The 19,779-nt window shown below is 35.8% G+C and overlaps 5 protein-coding genes across 9 annotated transcripts; 3 read left to right on the forward strand and 2 right to left on the reverse strand.

Annotated features, from left to right (window-relative positions):
- Positions 1 to 3: 3 nt before the first annotated feature.
- Positions 4 to 2,146, forward strand: LOC139995058 (solute carrier family 35 member E3-like). 2 transcript variants are annotated; one of them, XM_072018205.1, is made up of 6 exons: positions 8 to 767; positions 832 to 984; positions 1,059 to 1,141; positions 1,228 to 1,366; positions 1,436 to 1,536; positions 2,119 to 2,146. In XM_072018205.1, exons 1-5 carry the CDS (start codon positions 276 to 278, stop codon positions 1,487 to 1,489), a joined length of 921 nt encoding a protein of 306 aa, XP_071874306.1. In that variant the 5' UTR covers positions 8 to 275; the 3' UTR covers positions 1,490 to 1,536; positions 2,119 to 2,146. The 2 variants fall into 2 exon arrangements, with proteins under 2 accessions (XP_071874307.1, XP_071874306.1); XM_072018206.1 differs by lacking the exon at positions 832 to 984 and having other exon boundaries at positions 4 to 767.
- A 675-nt stretch (positions 2,147 to 2,821) lies between these two features.
- Pont (RuvB-like helicase pontin) lies at positions 2,822 to 4,704 on the forward strand. The gene is made up of 3 exons (XM_072018187.1): positions 2,822 to 3,065; positions 3,255 to 3,930; positions 4,011 to 4,704. The coding sequence occupies exons 1-3, from the start codon at positions 2,925 to 2,927 to the stop codon at positions 4,562 to 4,564; spliced, it is 1,371 nt and encodes a 456-aa protein (XP_071874288.1). The 5' UTR covers positions 2,822 to 2,924; the 3' UTR covers positions 4,565 to 4,704.
- Positions 4,705 to 4,783: 79 nt separating this feature from the next.
- LOC139995030 (glycine dehydrogenase (decarboxylating), mitochondrial) lies at positions 4,784 to 9,187 on the forward strand. 2 transcript variants are annotated; one of them, XM_072018138.1, is made up of 11 exons: positions 4,784 to 5,211; positions 5,282 to 5,360; positions 5,843 to 5,978; positions 6,050 to 6,102; positions 6,172 to 6,440; positions 6,509 to 7,029; positions 7,103 to 7,382; positions 7,456 to 8,105; positions 8,171 to 8,634; positions 8,721 to 8,866; positions 8,936 to 9,187. In XM_072018138.1, the coding sequence occupies exons 1-11, from the start codon at positions 5,008 to 5,010 to the stop codon at positions 9,044 to 9,046; spliced, it is 2,913 nt and encodes a 970-aa protein (XP_071874239.1). In that variant the 5' UTR covers positions 4,784 to 5,007; the 3' UTR covers positions 9,047 to 9,187. The 2 variants fall into 2 exon arrangements, with proteins under 2 accessions (XP_071874239.1, XP_071874238.1); XM_072018137.1 differs by having other exon boundaries at positions 6,050 to 6,440.
- LOC139995049 (uncharacterized) lies at positions 9,078 to 12,043 on the reverse strand. Of its 3 annotated transcripts, none has more exons than XM_072018190.1 (5): positions 11,692 to 12,043; positions 10,432 to 10,970; positions 10,296 to 10,371; positions 10,018 to 10,203; positions 9,078 to 9,671 (listed from the first exon to the last, which is right to left on the reverse strand). In XM_072018190.1, exons 1-5 carry the CDS (start codon positions 11,810 to 11,812, stop codon positions 9,328 to 9,330), a joined length of 1,266 nt encoding a protein of 421 aa, XP_071874291.1. In that variant the 5' UTR covers positions 11,813 to 12,043; the 3' UTR covers positions 9,078 to 9,327. The 3 variants fall into 3 exon arrangements, with proteins under 3 accessions (XP_071874291.1, XP_071874290.1, XP_071874289.1); XM_072018189.1 differs by having other exon boundaries at positions 9,078 to 9,740; positions 10,432 to 10,964; positions 11,692 to 12,037; XM_072018188.1 differs by having other exon boundaries at positions 9,078 to 9,740; positions 11,692 to 12,036.
- A 146-nt stretch (positions 12,044 to 12,189) lies between these two features.
- LOC139995057 (U3 small nucleolar ribonucleoprotein protein IMP4) lies at positions 12,190 to 13,457 on the reverse strand. Its single transcript, XM_072018203.1, has one exon. It carries the CDS (start codon positions 13,185 to 13,187, stop codon positions 12,252 to 12,254), a length of 936 nt encoding a protein of 311 aa, XP_071874304.1. The 5' UTR covers positions 13,188 to 13,457; the 3' UTR covers positions 12,190 to 12,251.
- Positions 13,458 to 19,779: the final 6,322 nt, after the last annotated feature.

Below are 19,779 nucleotides of genomic sequence, written 5' to 3' on the forward strand. Positions count from 1 at the left end.
CTTCTGTTGCTAATTTGCATAATTCAGTGTTTTTCCCGGTACATATCGAAATTTTAAACGATGATGTATTTTACGAAAAATTCGATCAAAATGATGCTTATAAAAAATAAATATAAATGAAAAAAAAGTTTACGATACGAATAAGGATGTAATGGATTTGATTAGACCTGTTATTAAAATTAAGATGCATAAAGCATCATTGTCGCATAAAACATAACCAATAACAACTAGCTTACCGATTATATATTAATAATATAAAACAGTGAAAAAAAGACATGAATAAAACAATTATCACGGCATTTTATTTGATACTGAATATATTCTTTTCCATTGTAATTGTATTACTGAATAAATGGCTCTACGTTCATACTGGTTTTCCAAACATTACGTTATCTATGATACACTTTGTTATTACTTCTATCGGATTAACAATTTGTGAAAAATTTGATGTATTTTGTATAAAAGATATTGCGATTAAAGAAATGTTTTTAATTGCAATGACATTTTGTGGATTTGTTATGTTAACAAATTTAAGTTTAGCTCACAATACTGTTGGAACTTATCAAGTAGCTAAAATGCTAACTACACCCTGCGTGATAATAATGCAAATAATATTTTATAATAAAAAATTTAGTATACTTGTTAAATTAACATTAATTCCTATTATGTTAGGAGTAGTAATTAATTTTTGTTATGATATACAATTTAACATTATCGGAACAGTATATGCAACCATGGGAGTATTTGTAACATCCTTATACCAAGTGGTATGGCTTTTATTTTTTATACAGCACTTATTAAATTTTACTTAAAATATCTTAATGTTTCTAGATGGTAAACATAAAGCAAAGAGAGTTTCAAATGGATCCAATGCAATTGTTATATTATCAAGCACCTCTATCTGCTGTTATGTTATTCTTTATTGTGCCATTTTTAGAGCCTGTAGAACAAACATTTACAAGAAGTTGGTCACTTGTAGATATAGTTATGTCAGAGAATATTGTTCATTGGATTTACAAAGGAATAGAATTAGATAATTGAGTGTCCCTTTTTTATAGGTCATGGTTGTACTATCAGCTATAATAGCATTTTTTGTTAACTTAACTTCCTATTGGATAATTGGAAAAACATCTCCATTAACGTATCCTTTCACACTACTTTATGAAAGATGAAATTTAACATGTTATTATTCTTTATTTTTCTTATTATTCTTTATTTATTAATTAGCTACAACATGGTAGGACATTCCAAATTTTGCCTATTACTTTTAGGTGGCTCGTTAATTTTCCATGAAACATTGGCCATAAATCAAGTAATTGGTATAATTTTAACCTTGGTTGGCATTATTTTGTATGCCCATGTTAAGGTGAATACAATAAATTTATAAGCATAGAACATTACAAATAGTAGTTTACAAATAAAATTTCTATTTCAGATTAAGGATACTCAGGTTGTAGTACCAGATTGTGAAGACAAAGAAAGAACATAATTGTATAAAATATGATTTTGTATGACTATTCATATACGATTTAACACGTTCGTCGCCAGCGTGATTCGGCTAAGTTTCCTGCGGGGCCCAAATCCGACCGCCGGTACGCAGAATGTAAATAGAGTGACAAGCAGGAATTCATCGTTTATTACCTTCGATTCATTGCAAAGAAAGGATTATTTATTTCTAAAATGGAGAAAGCGATAAGCTTTCCAGTTGGAGTATTCCGAGGGATTTCATGGCAGATATCTCAGATCTTTCATTTTAAAGTATACAAAATATTCGGTGAACAGCGTGAATCAGTAGCGTGAGTCAGAAAGTGAGGAGAGTAGTGATGATGGAGTCTATAACTATCGTTCGAAGTGCCCAAAATCACCCCAAATGTATTTGGAATGTTTTAACGACTACCATCCGATATAGAATAATGTAATATATTATTCAGAATATAAATTAATAAAAAGTATGGTATAATGTGTTTTTAATATTTTTATGTTATATATCTTATATATAATATCGTATATTTAATTAACTCGAATAAGAAGAGCATCACCATACTTTGGCGACGGGGTCCCCACGGAAGTATACCCGTCGCATAGATATATGCGACGAGGCGACGAACGTGTTAATAGAGATTAAATTGCCTGATTACATAATTTTTATTTTCCTTGTTATTTCAATTTTTTTAATAAATAGAATGTATCTATTGAGAGATAAAAATTAAAAAAAAAAGAAAAGATAACATAATCCAAAAGGAGAGGTCAACGTCACACCTAGAGCCTGTGTAAGTGTGAAGGAACACAACTCAACGATGTCAAATCAATGAGAAAACTTTTAAATTATATGAACTTGCTCGAATATTGTGCCAGGTGTATCGGACCCGGTAGTTCATGTCTTATAACATCTTTATATAGAAACTGACTACCTATACGAGTACTTTAGAGAAAATGATGCGTTCATAAGACATCTATTGTTGAGGAAGAGAATTAATCGTGATCTTCATATAAGTTGACCCAGAGCAGAGATGAATAGGGAGGTCGCCAATATATCAGAGAGGAACTTCCTCTCTGGTATTCTACTAACCATATATATTTATAATATTATTTATAATATATATTTATAATAATATTTATTACATACTTCATACAATATATTTCATAATTTTTTCACTCATTCGTGCAATGTTTAATTGATTCAGTATTATATTGTTACTATTAATTAATTAAATGGAAATGAGATTTGGAGTTCTAGAAAAAAGATTTAATTTTCGTGATACCATGAATTTTAATGTTTCCACTTAGTAACATTCCTTATGTACCAATTCCTGAAACTTTGTTTCCATGACGATTTAATGTAGTGGGGATAGACGTTATATCAACCAAACAAGTATTTATGCAACGTGCTTTCTGGTATTAAAATCTTTGTATTTACAAAGAAAATGAAGATCGAAGAGGTAAAAAGTACCGCGAAGACTCAAAGAATATCAGCTCATACACACATAAAAGGATTGGGTCTTGACGAAAATGGAGTTGCAATACAAGCTGCAGCAGGTCTTGTCGGTCAAGAGGAGGCTCGAGAGGTTAGAATTATTTCCATGCCAATAAATAGAAAAAAATAATAAATATCGTTTTGAAAATCTTTTTGTTGAAATATATCGATGCTAATAGTTAATTTTTAAAATCAAATATTTTTGTATGAGAACTTCGTTTTGTAACAATGTTAAAAAGGCGCTTATAAAAATGATTTTTCCTTATTATGTGTGTTTTAGGCAGCTGGGGTAGTAGTTGACATGATAAAATCAAAGAAAATGGCTGGTAGAGCAGTGCTATTAGCTGGTCCTCCTGGCACTGGAAAAACTGCAATTGCATTAGCTATCGCTCAAGAGTTGGGTAACAAAGTACCATTCTGTCCCATGGTAGGCTCGGAAGTCTATAGTTCTGAAATAAAAAAGACAGAAGTTTTGATGGAAAATTTTAGAAGAGCCATTGGTCTCAGAATCAAAGAGACTAAGGAAGTATATGAAGGGGAGGTTACAGAACTGACTCCATCTGAAACAGAAAATCCTATGGGTGGATATGGAAAAACTGTATCGCATGTAGTAATTGGGCTAAAGACAGCTAAAGGTACGAAGCAGTTGAAATTAGATCCCTCCATATACGAGTCCTTGCAAAAGGAAAAGGTCGAAACAGGAGATGTAATTTACATTGAGGCAAATAATGGTGCTGTGAAGAGACAGGGCAGAAGCGATAATTTTGCTACTGAATTTGATTTGGAAGCAGAAGAGTATGTTCCTTTACCTAAAGGTGACGTACACAAAAAGAAGGAAGTCATTCAGGATGTAACATTGCATGATCTGGATGTTGCTAATGCCAAACCACAAGGCGGTCAAGATATTATGTCTATGATGGGTCAATTAATGAAACCTAAAAAGACAGAAATTACAGGTAACATAATTTGAAATTGTTAAAAAATATTTGTGTATTTTTATTTGAAATTAAACGTAAATTAATATTGTATATTACAGATAAATTGCGCAAAGAAATAAACAAAGTTGTAAATAAATACATTGACCAAGGAATTGCGGAATTAGTACCGGGAGTTTTATTTATAGACGAAGTACACATGTTGGATATAGAGACATTTACATATCTTCACCGTGCACTAGAAAGTGCAATTGCGCCAATAGTTATCTTTGCAACGAATCGAGGTCGCTGCATAATCAGAGGAACTGAAGATATCGTATCACCGCATGGAATACCTCTTGATCTCTTAGATAGATTGTTAATCATACGAACGCTTCCATATTCCAGAAAGGAAATAGAACAAATTGTTAAACTAAGAGCCACTACAGAAGGGTTGCAAATCGAAGATGAAGCTCTGTCAGCTCTCGGTGAATTAGGTACAAAAACAACGCTTAGATACGTAGTGCAACTTTTAACTCCTGCGGCATTAACAGCCAAAGTAAACGAAAGGACAATAATTAAAAAAGAAGACATCGAAGAAGTAGGGTCATTGTTCTTAGATGCAAAATCCTCTGCGAAAATTCTTACACAAAATAAAGATAAATTTATGAAATAAATGTGGTTGACTGATTGTTATTTAATGAATTGTTTCCTGTAGCTTAACAAATTCATAAAATATTTAGTTGTAACATACATGCTTTTATAATTGACTTAATTAATTTACCATAAATAAAGTTTAATTTATGTGAAATATAAGTATTAATTGTTTTAATTAAACCTTATTTGCTTGGATAAAGTGTAAAGTAAACATACATGTAACATATATGCGCAAAGGTAGTTTTCCAATATTGTTTAAGATACTTTATAACTTAGGGTCACAAAAGATAAAACTGTAATCAGAAGTTATGACATCACTAGATGATGTGTCGTAGAGTATAAAAGTCCTGTTTCCTTTAGTACACTCTTTAGTTGTCTGGAATCTGTCAAGCAATTACAGTGTTTAATTCTACCATTAGAAAAATAGTTAATTATTATCAAATCTTTATTTTGTAATTTACAATGTCATATCTTTTTGAGCTAGCAAAGTGTACAAGATTGTTGAATAAACGTAATACATATCGATATGCACGTGGATTAACGTTGAATAACTTACAAAAAGAAAATGTTAGTGAACTTTCTCTTCAAAAAGATGAATTTCAAATTAGACATATCGGTCCTCGACAGTATGAACAATTGGAAATGTTGAAAACTATTGGGTTTAAGGTAGTATTTTAACTTAGTAATAGAAACATTATTTTAAGATAGTCATTAAGTTATTTAATTAATTTAATAGAGTTTAGAAGAATTAACAAACGCTGCTGTCCCAGCAAAAATTCTTTACAAGGAAGAATTAAAGATCGAACAGTCAGTCAGTAAGTAAAATGTATAACTTATTTGAAATAATATACTACAGCAGTTGCAAAAGAAACTATTACGATACGTAGAAACGTGTGAAGTCACGCGACTACAGATATGAAACACGTGTAAATTGATAACCCCATGATATTGAAATGAACACAGTGGATGAGTAGCAAACATTCTTGAAGTATATTCATTCATAATTTATGAAAATTTTGCACATTAAATATTTTAATAAGTCGATGAATTAATTGTGTTAAAAAATGAGAGTTTTTTCTGTTGAAACACGCATTAGCTTCATTATGTTCTTTAAATAATATGACCTCCTATTGTGAAATGAACGTATCTTGGGTCAAAGATTAATCTCGTGCGGTCAGATTAGGATTCACGTGATTTTTGAAAGCTAAAAACTAATTGTAATAGTTTCGTCTAAAATGTCAAATATATCCTAATATTCTGATAGAGCAGATTGCATAAAATGATAATTACATTTTAGCTGAATACGAATTGTCAAAGATGATTACACAGATTTCGGAAAAGAACGACGTATGGCGTTCGTATATTGGCATGGGATATAATAATTGTTGCGTTCCTCACACCATTAGGAGGAACATATTCGAAAATCCAGGGTGGTATGTTTCTTAGAATGCAATTTATCGTTGATTTTAACGCGACTACAGTAACTGAAAAAGTTCTGTTATAGGACAACACAATATACTCCATATCAACCAGAAATTTCGCAAGGTAGACTCGAAGGTTTGTTGAATTTCCAAACGATGATATGCGATCTAACCGGGATGGAAGTAGCGAACGCATCTCTCCTAGATGAAGGTACTGCGGCAGCCGAAGCTTTAAGTCTTGCTCACAGGAGCAACAAGAGAAAAAAACTGTTCGTTTCTGACAAAGTTCATCCTCAAACAATCAGTGTGATTGCAACGCGTGCTACTTCTTTGGGTCTCGATCTTGAAATCGGAGATGTTTTTCGAGTTGATACAAGCTCAAAGGATGTTGCTGGTATTCTATTTCAATATCCTGACACAACTGGATCTATCTACGCATTCGAAGATGTGGTGAAGAAGGCACATGTAGACGGTGTATGTATTTCGAGATCTGAAATCCTTGAACAAATAAATTCAATTACGTTTGATGCATTTCATTGTAGACGCTCGTTTGCGTTGCTGCTGATTTGTTGGCGCTGGCCATACTCAAGCCTCCAAGTGAATTTGGAGTTGATGTATGCGTCGGTACCAGCCAACGTTTCGGAGTTCCACTTGGATATGGAGGACCTCATGCTGGATTCTTCGCTTGTCGTCAAAGATTAGTTCGTTTGATGCCGGGAAGGATGATTGGTGTTACGAAGGACTCGAACGGTCAGGATGCGTATCGCCTAGCCCTTCAAACACGCGAACAGCATATCAGAAGAGATAAAGCTACTAGCAACATTTGTACTGCACAAGCACTACTGGCAAACATGTCTGCGATGTATGCTGTGTACCATGGACCTGAAGGAATAAGAAATATTGCAAACAGGGTACACTTCTTCAGCCTGATCCTAGCAAAAGGTTTAGAAACAGCAGGGAATAAGGTGGTCAATGAGTACTTCTTTGACACTATAAAATTATTACCTGCAGTGCCTTCAAAAATTATAAAAGAAAATGCGATTGCGTTTAAAATAAATTTTAGGTAATTTAAGTAATTTAGCAGAAAATATTGTAAACTAATAAAATACAAGTATCATGAGAGTAATGTATTTCAGGTATTACGAGGACGGAGTTGGAATATCTTTGGATGAAACTACTACGGAACAAGATATAAATGATATCTTTAAAATATTCTGTGCGGATACAACCGTTGAAGAAATGTGTAGAGAAGACGTTTGCCTAGAAAGAAACCTCAATAAATCCCATTTCGCTCGTTCTACACCGTATTTGCAACATCCTGTATTCAATAGCCATCAATCTGAAACAAGGATAGTTCGTTACATGAAGTTCTTAGAGAATAAGGATGTATCTCTTGTACATAGTATGATACCACTGGTAATTGAATGGGCCATATGAAAAACATTCTACACTATCGTCAACACACTTATATTTTCGGCTATTTTAACAGGGATCCTGTACGATGAAATTGAATTCCACGACGGAGATGATGCCCTGTAGCCTACGTGGATTCACTGATATCCATCCCTTTGTACCTATTGAACAAACCAAAGGATATCAACAACTATTTGCTGAACTGGAACAGGATTTGTGCGCTATAACTGGTTACGATAACATAAGTTTTCAACCAAATAGTGGAGCTCAGGGGGAATACGCTGGTCTAAGAGCTATACAACGTTATCATGAGTCAAATGAAAACAAGAATCGACAAGTCTGTTTGATTCCCATTTCTGCTCACGGCACTAATCCTGCTTCTGCTCAAATGGCCGGTATGCAAGTGAAGCCTATCCTCGTACAGAAAGACGGCTCTGTGGATATCGTACATCTTACAGAAATGATCGATAAGTACCGAGAGACGTTGTCTTGTCTGATGATAACATATCCGTCGACGAACGGCGTGTTTGAGGAGACCGTTGCTGATATTTGTGCTATGGTTCATGAAGCTGGAGGTCAAGTGTATCTAGACGGTGCTAACATGAATGCTCAAGTTGGTTTATGTCGTCCTGGTGATTATGGCAGTGACGTTTCCCATCTAAATTTACACAAAACATTCTGTATACCTCACGGTGGTGGAGGACCTGGAAGTGGTCCTATTGGAGTGTAAGTAACGTTATTTTGATATTTTAATGTAAATATGCAGTACAATTGATGACTTTTATGTATAGAAAACGGCATCTTGCTCCATTTCTTCCATCTCATCCTGTAATTAATTGTACGGGTAATGGTCATAACAATATAAAACAAACTGGCACTGTATCAGCTGCTCCTTTCGGATCATCAGCTATTCTACCAATTTCATGGGCTTACATTAAAATGATGGGTCCAAACGGGTTAAGAAAAGCTACCCAAGTTGCTATTCTAAACGCAAATTACATGAGTAAAAGACTGGAAAAGTATTACAAGACACTGTATAAGGGAAAGACAGGATTGGTAGCGCATGAATTCATTTTGGATACAAGGGATTTCAAGAAAACGGCAAATATCGAGGCTGTAGATATTGCTAAAAGATTAATGGATTATGGTTTTCATGCTCCAACAATGAGCTGGCCTGTAGCGGGTACATTAATGATCGAGCCAACCGAATCCGAGGACAAAAAAGAATTGGACAAATTTTGCGATGCTTTGATTCGTAAGAATACTAAATATATTCACTAAAAATGTTTGTTTTCCTTTTAAGAAAGACATCAATAGATATTCAAAAGTTTTGTTTTGTAGATATACGACAAGAAATTGATGATATAGAAAGTGGTAAATTAGACATTGTTAAGAATCCATTGAAAATGGCACCACACACTCCAGAACAAGTAATATCAAGTAAATGGGATAGACCATACTCGCGAGAATTGGCAGCATTTCCAGCTGTAAGTGACTATACTTGACATTCATTAGGGAATGTATAATAAATAAACTATATTCATATTTATTTACAGCCATTTGTAAAAGGAAGCAACAAGATTTGGCCGAGTGTTGGAAGGATAAATGATATATATGGAGACAAAAATCTATTCTGTACGTGTCCCCCTGTCTTACCATATGAATAAGTTATTGTAGTTATTTTTCGTGTACAGTTAGTTATAGAATTATTCAAATGTTTATTGTAAGTTTTTGTACAAACATATTATTTATATAAAACTTCTTACTTTTATAAGCAGAGAAAATATAACAAAGATTTCACTTTAAAATTCTCTCCTTTTGTAGCAAACAAAACTATATCATTTCTTCGTTATTCTTAATTCATTTAACAATTATGTACGTCTATCAATTTATCGATATATTTACATTGTATATTATTAGGTTATCTTTTTCATTATTTTTACATATATTACAAGCCAGGCATAAGATACGCAATATTGTCGAGCATTTGCGAAAGTGTTTCGTGTTTAGCTCCATTAGTTTCTGGTACCTGTTGTGTTAGGCAAATCAAAGGACCCAGTGCGCAAAGTAGAGAATCCAGCAAGACCGACAGACTGCCCGATACCGCTATTTGCCCATCGTGTTCCTTTAACCGTTCACCGATGATCGTTAAGCTCTCACCGAGAAGCTTGAGATGAGCAGCTACATCGATAGGTTGAGTACCAACGACTTTGTACATTCCTGTTCCTATCATTGGTTCGTTAACTAAATCTTTCCCAGTTCGATTCGACGGCGGCGATACCGGAACATTTCCTACAACCGAGGGTAGACCTAGTTGAATAGTTTTTTTGGAGGTAGCAGGCTTTTGCTCTTTCCCATTACCTGTAATACAAAGAAAGACAGAACATAAAATGTTACAAATGTTATCGTGTTGTTCGATTTGCCTATCTCTAAACGAGATGCATGCACAAAACAAATGATAATAAGACATCTACCATATAATTCTTAGAGGCATAAAACATATAAACGATATATCATTTGAAAGACTTTTGACTAATACGCGTGCACGAGAAGCAAATCAAGATGAATAAACTACCATATAACTTTTAGAGATATATACTCGTAAAAATGATGTATACATGAGAACCAACAAACCCACCAATTTTATTAATGAATTTTTTTCGCGAAGCAGGCGGCGGCATTTTCCAAACAGGCTCATCTTTACTTGCAGGTAAAGAATGAGGTTTTGCTGCCAAGCGTTTTGCGCGTCTGCGCCAGTTATATTTTTCCAGATTTGGTACTGTAGCCCACAGTTCTCCTAACCGTTTAGAAATTGCTGCAAAATCTACAAAAAGCAACGTTTCACGAATAATATTAGCATCGGTTTTCTAAACTGACCATACATAGTATGGAGAAACAAGAGTGAAGCTTATATACCCATATAAGGACATTGCTCTAGTAACTCTTGCCTAATTTCTTTAGCCCACAACATGTACGCGGTAAATCTCGTTTTCTGAAAACATTATCGAATTGTGAAATAATCATCCCCTTAGTAACTTTCATGTGTACATACCCCTTTGTCTTTACGTTGTGCCTTCATTCTACCTATTATTTTGCCATCTTTAATAATTAGCTTTTTCTTACATTTCTCAAGCATGTACAAACTATTTGCTTGCGAAGGTGTTTCTTGGCCAGGTGGTTCAAGCTTTCTAAACCCTGCTTCTCTATCGTCTATCATAAGAGGATCTATATCATCGTCACTTCCAGAATCCATACTGTATCTTTCATCCTCGTTCAACCCAGAGGGATCATCAGATTCTGACCCTGAAGACTGTCCTTCGTTATCTGACAATGTCTCTTGTTTAACTCTTTGCTGTCCAGAGTTGGAATTCGAATTCTTCCTTTGTCTTCCACTACTTGCATGTTGGATCGACTGATTTGGTGACATACGTTGGGAATCATATCTGTCCAATAATTGTTGATTTTGTAATTGCTGTGCTTTTTGACGTTTGTACTTGTTATCCGTAAAATCATCTGGCGATTCAAAGTCAACGAGTTTGGAAGATTTCTTTCTCACACGGCCACTGCGGGAGATACCCGTGACCTCTAGATCTGAAAGATAAAGCGGACTGCACCTTGCCAAGAAAGAGAAAGGGACCAAAATACTTTGTAAGATCTAACTACCACTCTCATAACCTTCTGGGATTCAAGATCATTATTTCTATGCAAATATACTTTACACGAAGAGTGTGCATGGGTATCCAAACGTAGTTCACTGTATACTTGTTTGAATTATAATTTTTTTGATGGATATTTTGAAATTTTTTAAACTAGATGTGTCTGATACCAATTATTAGATCTCGTGGACGCGTATTATGTGTCACATAAATTTTAATACATACACATAAGTACAAAGAAATTTCTCTATACCTGATGTACATAAACATACTATATATTGGAACGAACATAACGAGTATTACAACTACTTCAGATTATGAGTACAAGACAATTGCCATTTATTCGAATAAAATTTTATCTGTTTGTTTGTTTTTTGTAATAATCGTTTTCTCATTAGAGCCTGTCTCTGTTTCATGAAATTTCTCGAATTTAAAAAACCTGACTACGAATGAATTGTACACATCATTAGTTTAATGACTCTCCGCTACGGACAAAAGCGCTAGTAACCAAAACGCAAATTGGAGTAAATATTGCAAAGAAATTGATAAATTTGCTACGAACGCGCGCAAATCATGCGGAATACTGCAAGCGATACGAGCAAACAAGCAACTGGTCTACCAAATATCTCTCCCTATTAAGTGAAAGCTGATCTCACCGTCATTCTTCTGACGTTTCGGAGTCACGAACATATCCATAGCGTCGTTCCGTTGATCTCGGAGCTTCTTGCGCCGCGGCGTTTTCTCAGATTTCGCGGGTTTACGAACATTGGCGCGCATCACGCGCTAATATGTTCTTGCTTCTTTGATGCAAATGCATCTGTTCAAATCTTCAACACTCTTCCCAACAGAAATTACTCCTCAAACCCCAAACTTTGTTTATTTTTATGGCGATTTTAAAAACAACTGCTACGAAGGAAACCAGAATGCACTGCGCAGCGTGAGTTACGCATTTAGGACGCAACGCGCGAAATTTAAATATAAGTGTTTGATTTTAGTTTTTGTGGAAAACATAGATTGTTCTAAAAGTTGCATAAACTTTCCAACTTACAAGATATAAAAGTAATAGTTTACATTATTTAAAAAGATAAGAATCTAGAATAATAAATTTAGTAGATCTAATGATAGAAAAATAATAAATCTAGAATATATTATAAAAAAAATGTATTATTTACATTATCAAGTTTATCGAAGTTAATTAAAAGGAATGTATACAAATTTAAATATCATCTTCTTGTTGCCATCCATCTTCGTTAGATAAAAATCTTCTCTTGTGGCTAGTATTCATGTAAGGTCTTAATGCCCATTCCGTATCAGCTGCTGCTTCTGCATCCAAAGTACCTAATTTAATTTGATATAATTTTAATTGAAATCTGGGACCAACTTCTACCAGTTCGATGTCCTTTCCATGGATCTTTTTATAAGTGTGATGCCGAAAGGATATGTAGTCATCGTGATTGGCAAAAGTAATTATCCTTTTGCTATCTTCTTTTGGTACTGGGAATAAATATTTTAAAACACTCATAACACGTTCACCTAACTTTGTTTTGAAATTATGAAATAAAAGGTGAGGATATTGTTCAGACATGGTTCCAATATCAGGAATATCGTGTCTCATAATAACATCCGACATGGTGAAATATGCAGTAGGTCCATAGGGAAGATGACAAATAATAAGAGAATCAGGCACACCTCTGTGTTCATGCACAATTATGAAATCCGTAACGTTGTTTGCTCTGCAGGCATGTATCAATTGTTTCATTTCATAGTTTCCTCGATTCATTCTTTGAGAATTAGGAAATATCAAACGTAATTCTTTGACAAACATTTTCAATCTGGAACTTGGGTCACGAGAAGTGGTAATCACAATTTTTGGATCTTCAACTCCAGCCCAACGATATTCATCATCTTCGTGAGATCCCACAATACCTCCCATTTCTGTTCCAATAGCAACAGCCATTTCTGGTCCAGCATCTTCCCAAGCTAGTTGTTTTTGTATGTTCAAAGCATCTTTTCTTAGATCTGGATGTATAGGTATATTCTGCTCTAGGCTGCGTTTAATTTTTTCCTTCTTTTCTTGGATACTTTTTAACTTATCTTGAACGGATTTTCTGTAGAGATATTCTCTACGAAGCCTCGATTGTCTCCGTAACATTTTGACGTTTCAATAAATACCTTGCACTTAAATACTTTTCCAAACTAAAGTGTTATAGGTTATAAGAATCACACACGTTCTGATGTAATATAAACAATAATTATAGGTGATAGAAGATAGATTGTGCGATAATAAAATTTAATCTAACGTATTATTAAGTATTTATCATCAAGTTAATAAAATTATTATTGATTAATTTACTCCAAATTAGTTGTACTCTTGTATTATATATTTTCTCGTTATATATATTCAGGCGATAACGCGATTGGTCGAGCTGGTGGTGACGTACTAATTACAGCGTTCGAGTAGTGATGACGTATCTTCAACGACTAAATTTCGAAATTAGTAAGTAGTTAATAACTTTGCATTATCGAGCGAAGATCGCGTGCAGATCGTGTACTTGCAAAAATGAAATTTGTGCTTGAATTTGCGTCGTTAATGAAAATAAGCGACGGTGAGTTTTCTTTCTCTCTTGATAGTTATTATAATCATAAGTAGACCGAGGATTCTTATATATCTATTGGAAATTTAAAAGTGTAAAATTGTACAAAATTTACATGATATGAAGAAATATGTAAAACATTTAAATATAGTATTTTCTATAATACTTGTTGGATAAAACAATTTGTTAGGTTCTGTTTTTTAAATTATATTCTCAATGAAATACATGATATTATAGGTTTATATTTATCGGCATAGCTTTCGTTGTCAAACTCTTTCGAAGCATATGTGTCTAACGAAAAAGAATTTGCTATATATATACAATAGGATTAAACTTGTACGAGAGAAGAACGATCATTTAGAACAATAATGAATAATGAAATATTTTTATTGTGATTTTATACATGATACACGGAAAAATCCGTATACAGAACACGTCCAAGTACCAGCTTGGAGTCGACTAACGGAATTGGTACGTAAAATATAAATCAGCGTTCATCTTTCTTTATTCAAACTATTTTACCATGGTTTACAAAAAACATATTTGGGTAATCCAGAGAATTTATATTAGAATGAACGTATAGGATAAACAACAAGTACAAATTTTGATAGTTGTCAATAGTAGGAACACTAGAAAACTTTGAATGTTGCAGTTTTCGATATATTTATAATTATTATACGTGGTAGAAATTATTCGTTTCTTGCTTGCGAATGAAATCTGGAAATTAATTGCGCGCGAGATTTGAATTTGACTATTTAGTGACATCTACGCCAACGATAAACGTTTCCCCTTTACAATGTCGGTAACCTTACCGACCAATCCTTTGCATCTCGCCCGCGTCGATAATAAGTAATCGACGTACTCAGTAGAGTAGTAACTAGTTTCAAACATCGACGTCAGATATCATACGAATTATTTCTTTCTGCCTACAAACGTAGAAAAACTTAAACAACGAATAGACTGAGTCTTTATATCATTCGACGTACTCACAATACGTCAAAATTTCTTTCCAACGATATTATAAAGTAAAACGAAATACGTAAATGGATTTAGAGATTCCATAGAATCAGAGTTAGTTCGTTGGCGATTTATGAAAGGATAGACGCGAGTCGGAGGCTTTTTTCCCCCTGGTTAATTGCAACCAGCTTGCGATTTCCCTGCTGTCTCTTTGATCGAGCCGCCCACTCGCTATTTCTCTTCGCGGAATATGACTTTTCAGGCTGCGCTTAATTAGCGACGAACTTTGAATCATAATCACAAAGGCATTCTTTGTAAGCGTATAACGCGTGCTACTGCTTCCTACTCACAGCGATTTACAAGAGTTTCCAGTTTCTTCCACCGAAGTCAAACGAAACGAGACGAAACGAAAGTCGAAAGAAAAAATGACGCGAAACGACGAAGAAAAAAGATGAGTCTAGTAATGGACGCAGAAGAATCGCGGTGATTTGGGAAAAAAGTGTAATGGCCCTGGGGATAGGGCTCGTGCCGTGCACGGCGCCTCGTAATTCATTTAGACGGTAGCTCGACGAGACAGGCTCAATTACAGTCGCGGCAAAAAACCGCACGGGAACGAGTAGCTTCTTCGTACGACGTGCGTGGTCCGTGTTCGTTGCTGCTTCGTCTCGGCGTACACGCGCGCTCGTTTTCTCGTCTCTTTCAAGGAGGAAAGAAGGGCCGCGGGCTCGTGTCCTGCGTCACTCAACCGAGCACACCGCGGACATCGTTAAAGCCTCTTTGTCATCCGTTTTACCCGACCGGCTGCCATTATGGCCCCTCGCTCGTTCCTACGTGCAAAACGTTCGGAATTCCTCGCGCGTACCCGCTCCTAGGAGGTCTTCCATCTACAGCCGAATCTACTCCCGGATCGTTTACTTTTTGCGAAATTCCACTTTCTACGCGCAACATTTTACTTTATAAATTTCTGCGACCTGATATTTCTGTCTATTTATCGTTACCGTACAGTATCGTACGATATTATTTAGCGATATTTACGAGAATCATGGTCTACCTTTGTCAATTTATGTTTCTAAAATGATCGTACAACAGTAGCATCGATAGCGATAAATACGATGTAGCAAGTAGAAGAAATATTTACATAAAGTAGTATTATATTGTCATTGTTGTTGTTATCATTATTAGTCCTAATGGTATTATCGTTATTATTATTATTATTATTATTATTACACTGAATTTTTGAAACTTCGCCTGGAAAACGCGAGAAGCGGACGTACCGCGTGTGTGTGCGCGGTAGGCCACCGACATTTTCACTCAACGCGGATGATTTATTGAATGTGAAAGATGAGAGTCGGAGTACTTATATCAGTTTACCGAACGATTTCGTTTCGCTAGTCTTGAAAAGTTTGATCGCGTCCAATTGATCATGAAACGTGCCGAGGTATTCTCCATTCGCCTCTCTCAGAAAACGCGTTTTATTCCTCTGTTCGATTCTCTTATTCGCCTATTTCGATTAATTTTGATTATGTTGATACAATTGATTTTGATTATTTTGATCAATTAATTTGATTAATCTGAAACGTTTATTTAGGACATTGTTCGGTTTGTACTTAAAAAACACGTTTTATTCCTCTGTTCGATTCTCTTATTCGCTTAATTCGATTAATTTTGATTATGTTGATACAATTGATTTTGATCAGCTAATTTGATTAATCTGAAACGCTTGGATACAGGAAGTTATTTGGTTTGTACTTAGAAAACACGTTTTATTCCTCTGTTCGATTTTCTTATTCGCTTAATTCGATTAATTTTGATTATGTTGATACAATTGATTTTGATCAGCTAATTTGATTAATCTGAAACGCTTGGATACAGGAAGTTATTTGGTTTGTACTTAGAAAACACGTTTTATTCCTCTGTTCGATTCTCTTATTCGCTTCACAGTTTACTTTGATTAATTTTGATTATGTTGATACAATTGATTTCGATCAGCTAATTTGATTAATCTGAAACGCTTGGATGCAGGAAATTGTTCGGTTTGTACTTAGAAAACACGTTTTATTCCTCTGTTCGATTCTCTTATTCGCTTCACAGTTTACTTCGATTAATTTTGATTATGTTGATACAATTGATTTTGATCAGCTAATTTGATTAATCTGAAACGCTTGGATACAGGAAGTTATTTGGTTTGTACTTAGAAAACACGTTTTATTCCTCTGTTCGATTCTCTTATTCGCTTCACAGTTTACTTCGATTAATTTTGATTATGTTGATATAATTGATTTTGATTATTTTGATCAGCTAATTTGATTAATCTGAAACGCTTGGATGCAGGAAATTGTTCGGTTTGTACTTAGAAAACACGTTTTATTCCTCTGTTCGATTCTCTTATTCGCTTCACAGTTTACTTCGATTAATTTTGATTATGTTGATATAATTGATTTTGATTATTTCGATCAGCTAATTTGATTAATTTGAAACGCTTGGATGCAGGAAATTGTTCGGTTTGTACTTAGAAAACACGTTTTATTCCGCTGTTCGATTCTCTTATCCGCCTATTTCGATTAATTTTGATTATGTTGATACAATTGATTTCGATCAGCTAATTTGATTAATCTGAAACGCTTGGATACAGGAAATTGTTCGGTTTGTATTTAGAAAACACGTTTTATTCCGCTGTTCGATTCTCTTATCCGCCTATTTCGATTAATTTTGATTATGTTGATACAATTGATTTCGATTATTGTGATCAATTAATTTGATTAATCTGAAACGTTTATTCAGGACATTGTTCGGTTCGTACTTAGAAAACACGTTTTATTCCTCTGTTCGATTCTCTTATTCGCTTAATTCGATTAATTTTGATTATGTTGACACAATTGTTTTCGATTATTTTGATTAATCTGAAGCGCTTATTCAGGACACTGTTCAGTTCGTATTTGGAAAAAACAGTAAGAACTGCCTGTCCGAGACACGTTTGGTACAGTCGTAGCTGCTCGAATAACACAAACACGCGCGTCGCAAAATATGCTTTGTATCTCGTGGCGTTTCGTTACGAACGAATCATCGTTCGATTCATCGAAGGAACTGTTGTTTGAGAATCGTTAGATACAACAGAGAATCGTTGTTCCATGTTTCTCAACGAATCATCCTCGGCGATCGTCCAAAGCGGAAACGTGTAAAATTCCTCGTCGGTCGTTGGCTCGTTTCGTTCTCTCGCTGCTTCGCAGGCCAATTTTTCTCAGCCTCGGTTTGCACGCGATTTTCAATCGCGCCTACCTACCTACGTACATTTTCGCGCCTGTAAAATTTCGAAGAACCGATAGAGCCGATAGCGGGATATCGATAAATAGATTGGCGTGGAGAGGCGGCGGTGGTGGAGGTTGGCCGTGGAAGATGGTTTTTGCTCGGCAGAAAGAAAATGCAGCTACTGTTCTCGTCGGAGGGATGTCGGGCAGGGTTAATCGGCCGGTTAAGCTACAAGACAATGGGCCTCGGTGTTGATGGCAATATTTTAATGAAGTTAGCAAGTTCCCGGTAGCGGGTCGCCGTCGCGATTCCAGGAGCGTGAACGAGAGGAGCCCTTAAGGGCAGAGGGCGGAGGCGCCACCCGGCCACTGATTTCCACTTAGCGATATCGTCCTACAAAGCAGCCTTCATCTGCCACAGTTTCTTTTCTCTCTATCTTTTTCTCTTTTGCTCCCTCTATTTCTTCTTTCTGCTCCCTTCTCTTGCTTCGTATTTGCTCCTTCTTCGTTGTCGAATCTCGGATGGAAGAATTCAGGGGAAAGCGAATGGAAACGAAGTGGAAGGTTGAGTTTCAGCGATGAAAACGCGCTACGTTTTGTGGTGGTTGCGTGGCGTCGAGTGACGCACAGGTTTGCCAATCGACAAAGATGTTTGATCGGATTACGGCTCTCGATCATTCTCCAACGATTTGCATATATACGGTGGAATAGAGCGTGTGGCAGGAGGATCGCGATGATCGGCGCGCGTCAGTTAGAAACGGCGCGGCCAAACAACGAGTCGCTTTGCATACGGCCGGATTAATTTGATCGATGGCACAGGGTATATACATCGGAGAAAGCGATTACGCTGCGACGATGGGATATTTTCTGGCCGATTTTCCAACGTTCTGTATCTCTGTTTCTTTTGGAACGGGGCACGCGTTAATCGATTCACTGTGTAGGCTCGTCTGTAACGTTATTCCTTTTCATACTCGACTCACTTTCCGTCGAACTTGCTTCACCGCGCGCTAACGAGACGCGTTCTCCGGTTTCTTAATTAGTCGAGCAATTAATGCGGAATCAGAAACTGTGAAGATAATTTAGCGGCCGCGGGATTCGCGGCCACGCTACGCCAAATCCACCATCGCCGATTACGACTCGAATATTCGCGCACAGATCGGTTTCGTGCATTTAGGTGTACGCCAGGCCGGCTATCATTAGGGAGAAATCACATGCAAAACCTGAGACGTTAAGATCGCCCCGTTCGGCCATAAACTTTCGTAGATTCTAATCGAGCGCGCGTAATTAGAGCGGCAGCAATTGTCGGTAATTAATTGGAGGTAAATTAATTAGCTTAGATCGAATAGAAAGTGGAAAATTACAAGGTATTCGGTGCAAGTCGAACTGCGTTTCTCGGCTCGCCGGCCTAAACGCTGTCGTTTTCGTCCTCGAATCGCGCTCCAGTCGTCCGAAAATACGCTCCAAACCTCCTCTCGACCGAGCAGTTCCAAAGAACATGTAAATCATTCGAAGAGGAGCTACCTACCGCCCGCTCGAATTCCACCAGGTCGACTGGGATAACGCGAGTCTAGCAACGATATTAACTTACACGTACACGCGAGATAATATTTTACTATTCGAACAATATTTATTATTATTATTTAATAAAATAATAATGTACAAAGAACGTTTAATAGGAGTGCGTGTGTGTTCAATCATTCGTTTTAAATCTCTTCCCCTTAAATTCGAAGGTTATCGACGAGCGATCGAAGGCTGTTTTAACGCTTTTTGAATGGGAGAGGAATGGGAGCGAATTCGCGTCTTATATATTTGATGCGGTGTCCTATGAAAATGTTAACTATTGTTAAATGAAACAGTAAACAAGAAGCAATGGGTGTTATAAACGAAATGTTACGAATGTGTTTTTACATTACATAATCGAATAATACGGAATTGTTCTCGGGAAGTT

This window comes from Bombus fervidus, chromosome 15, assembly GCF_041682495.2.
Source record: "Bombus fervidus isolate BK054 chromosome 15, iyBomFerv1, whole genome shotgun sequence".
Classification (NCBI taxonomy): domain Eukaryota; kingdom Metazoa; phylum Arthropoda; class Insecta; order Hymenoptera; family Apidae; genus Bombus; species Bombus fervidus.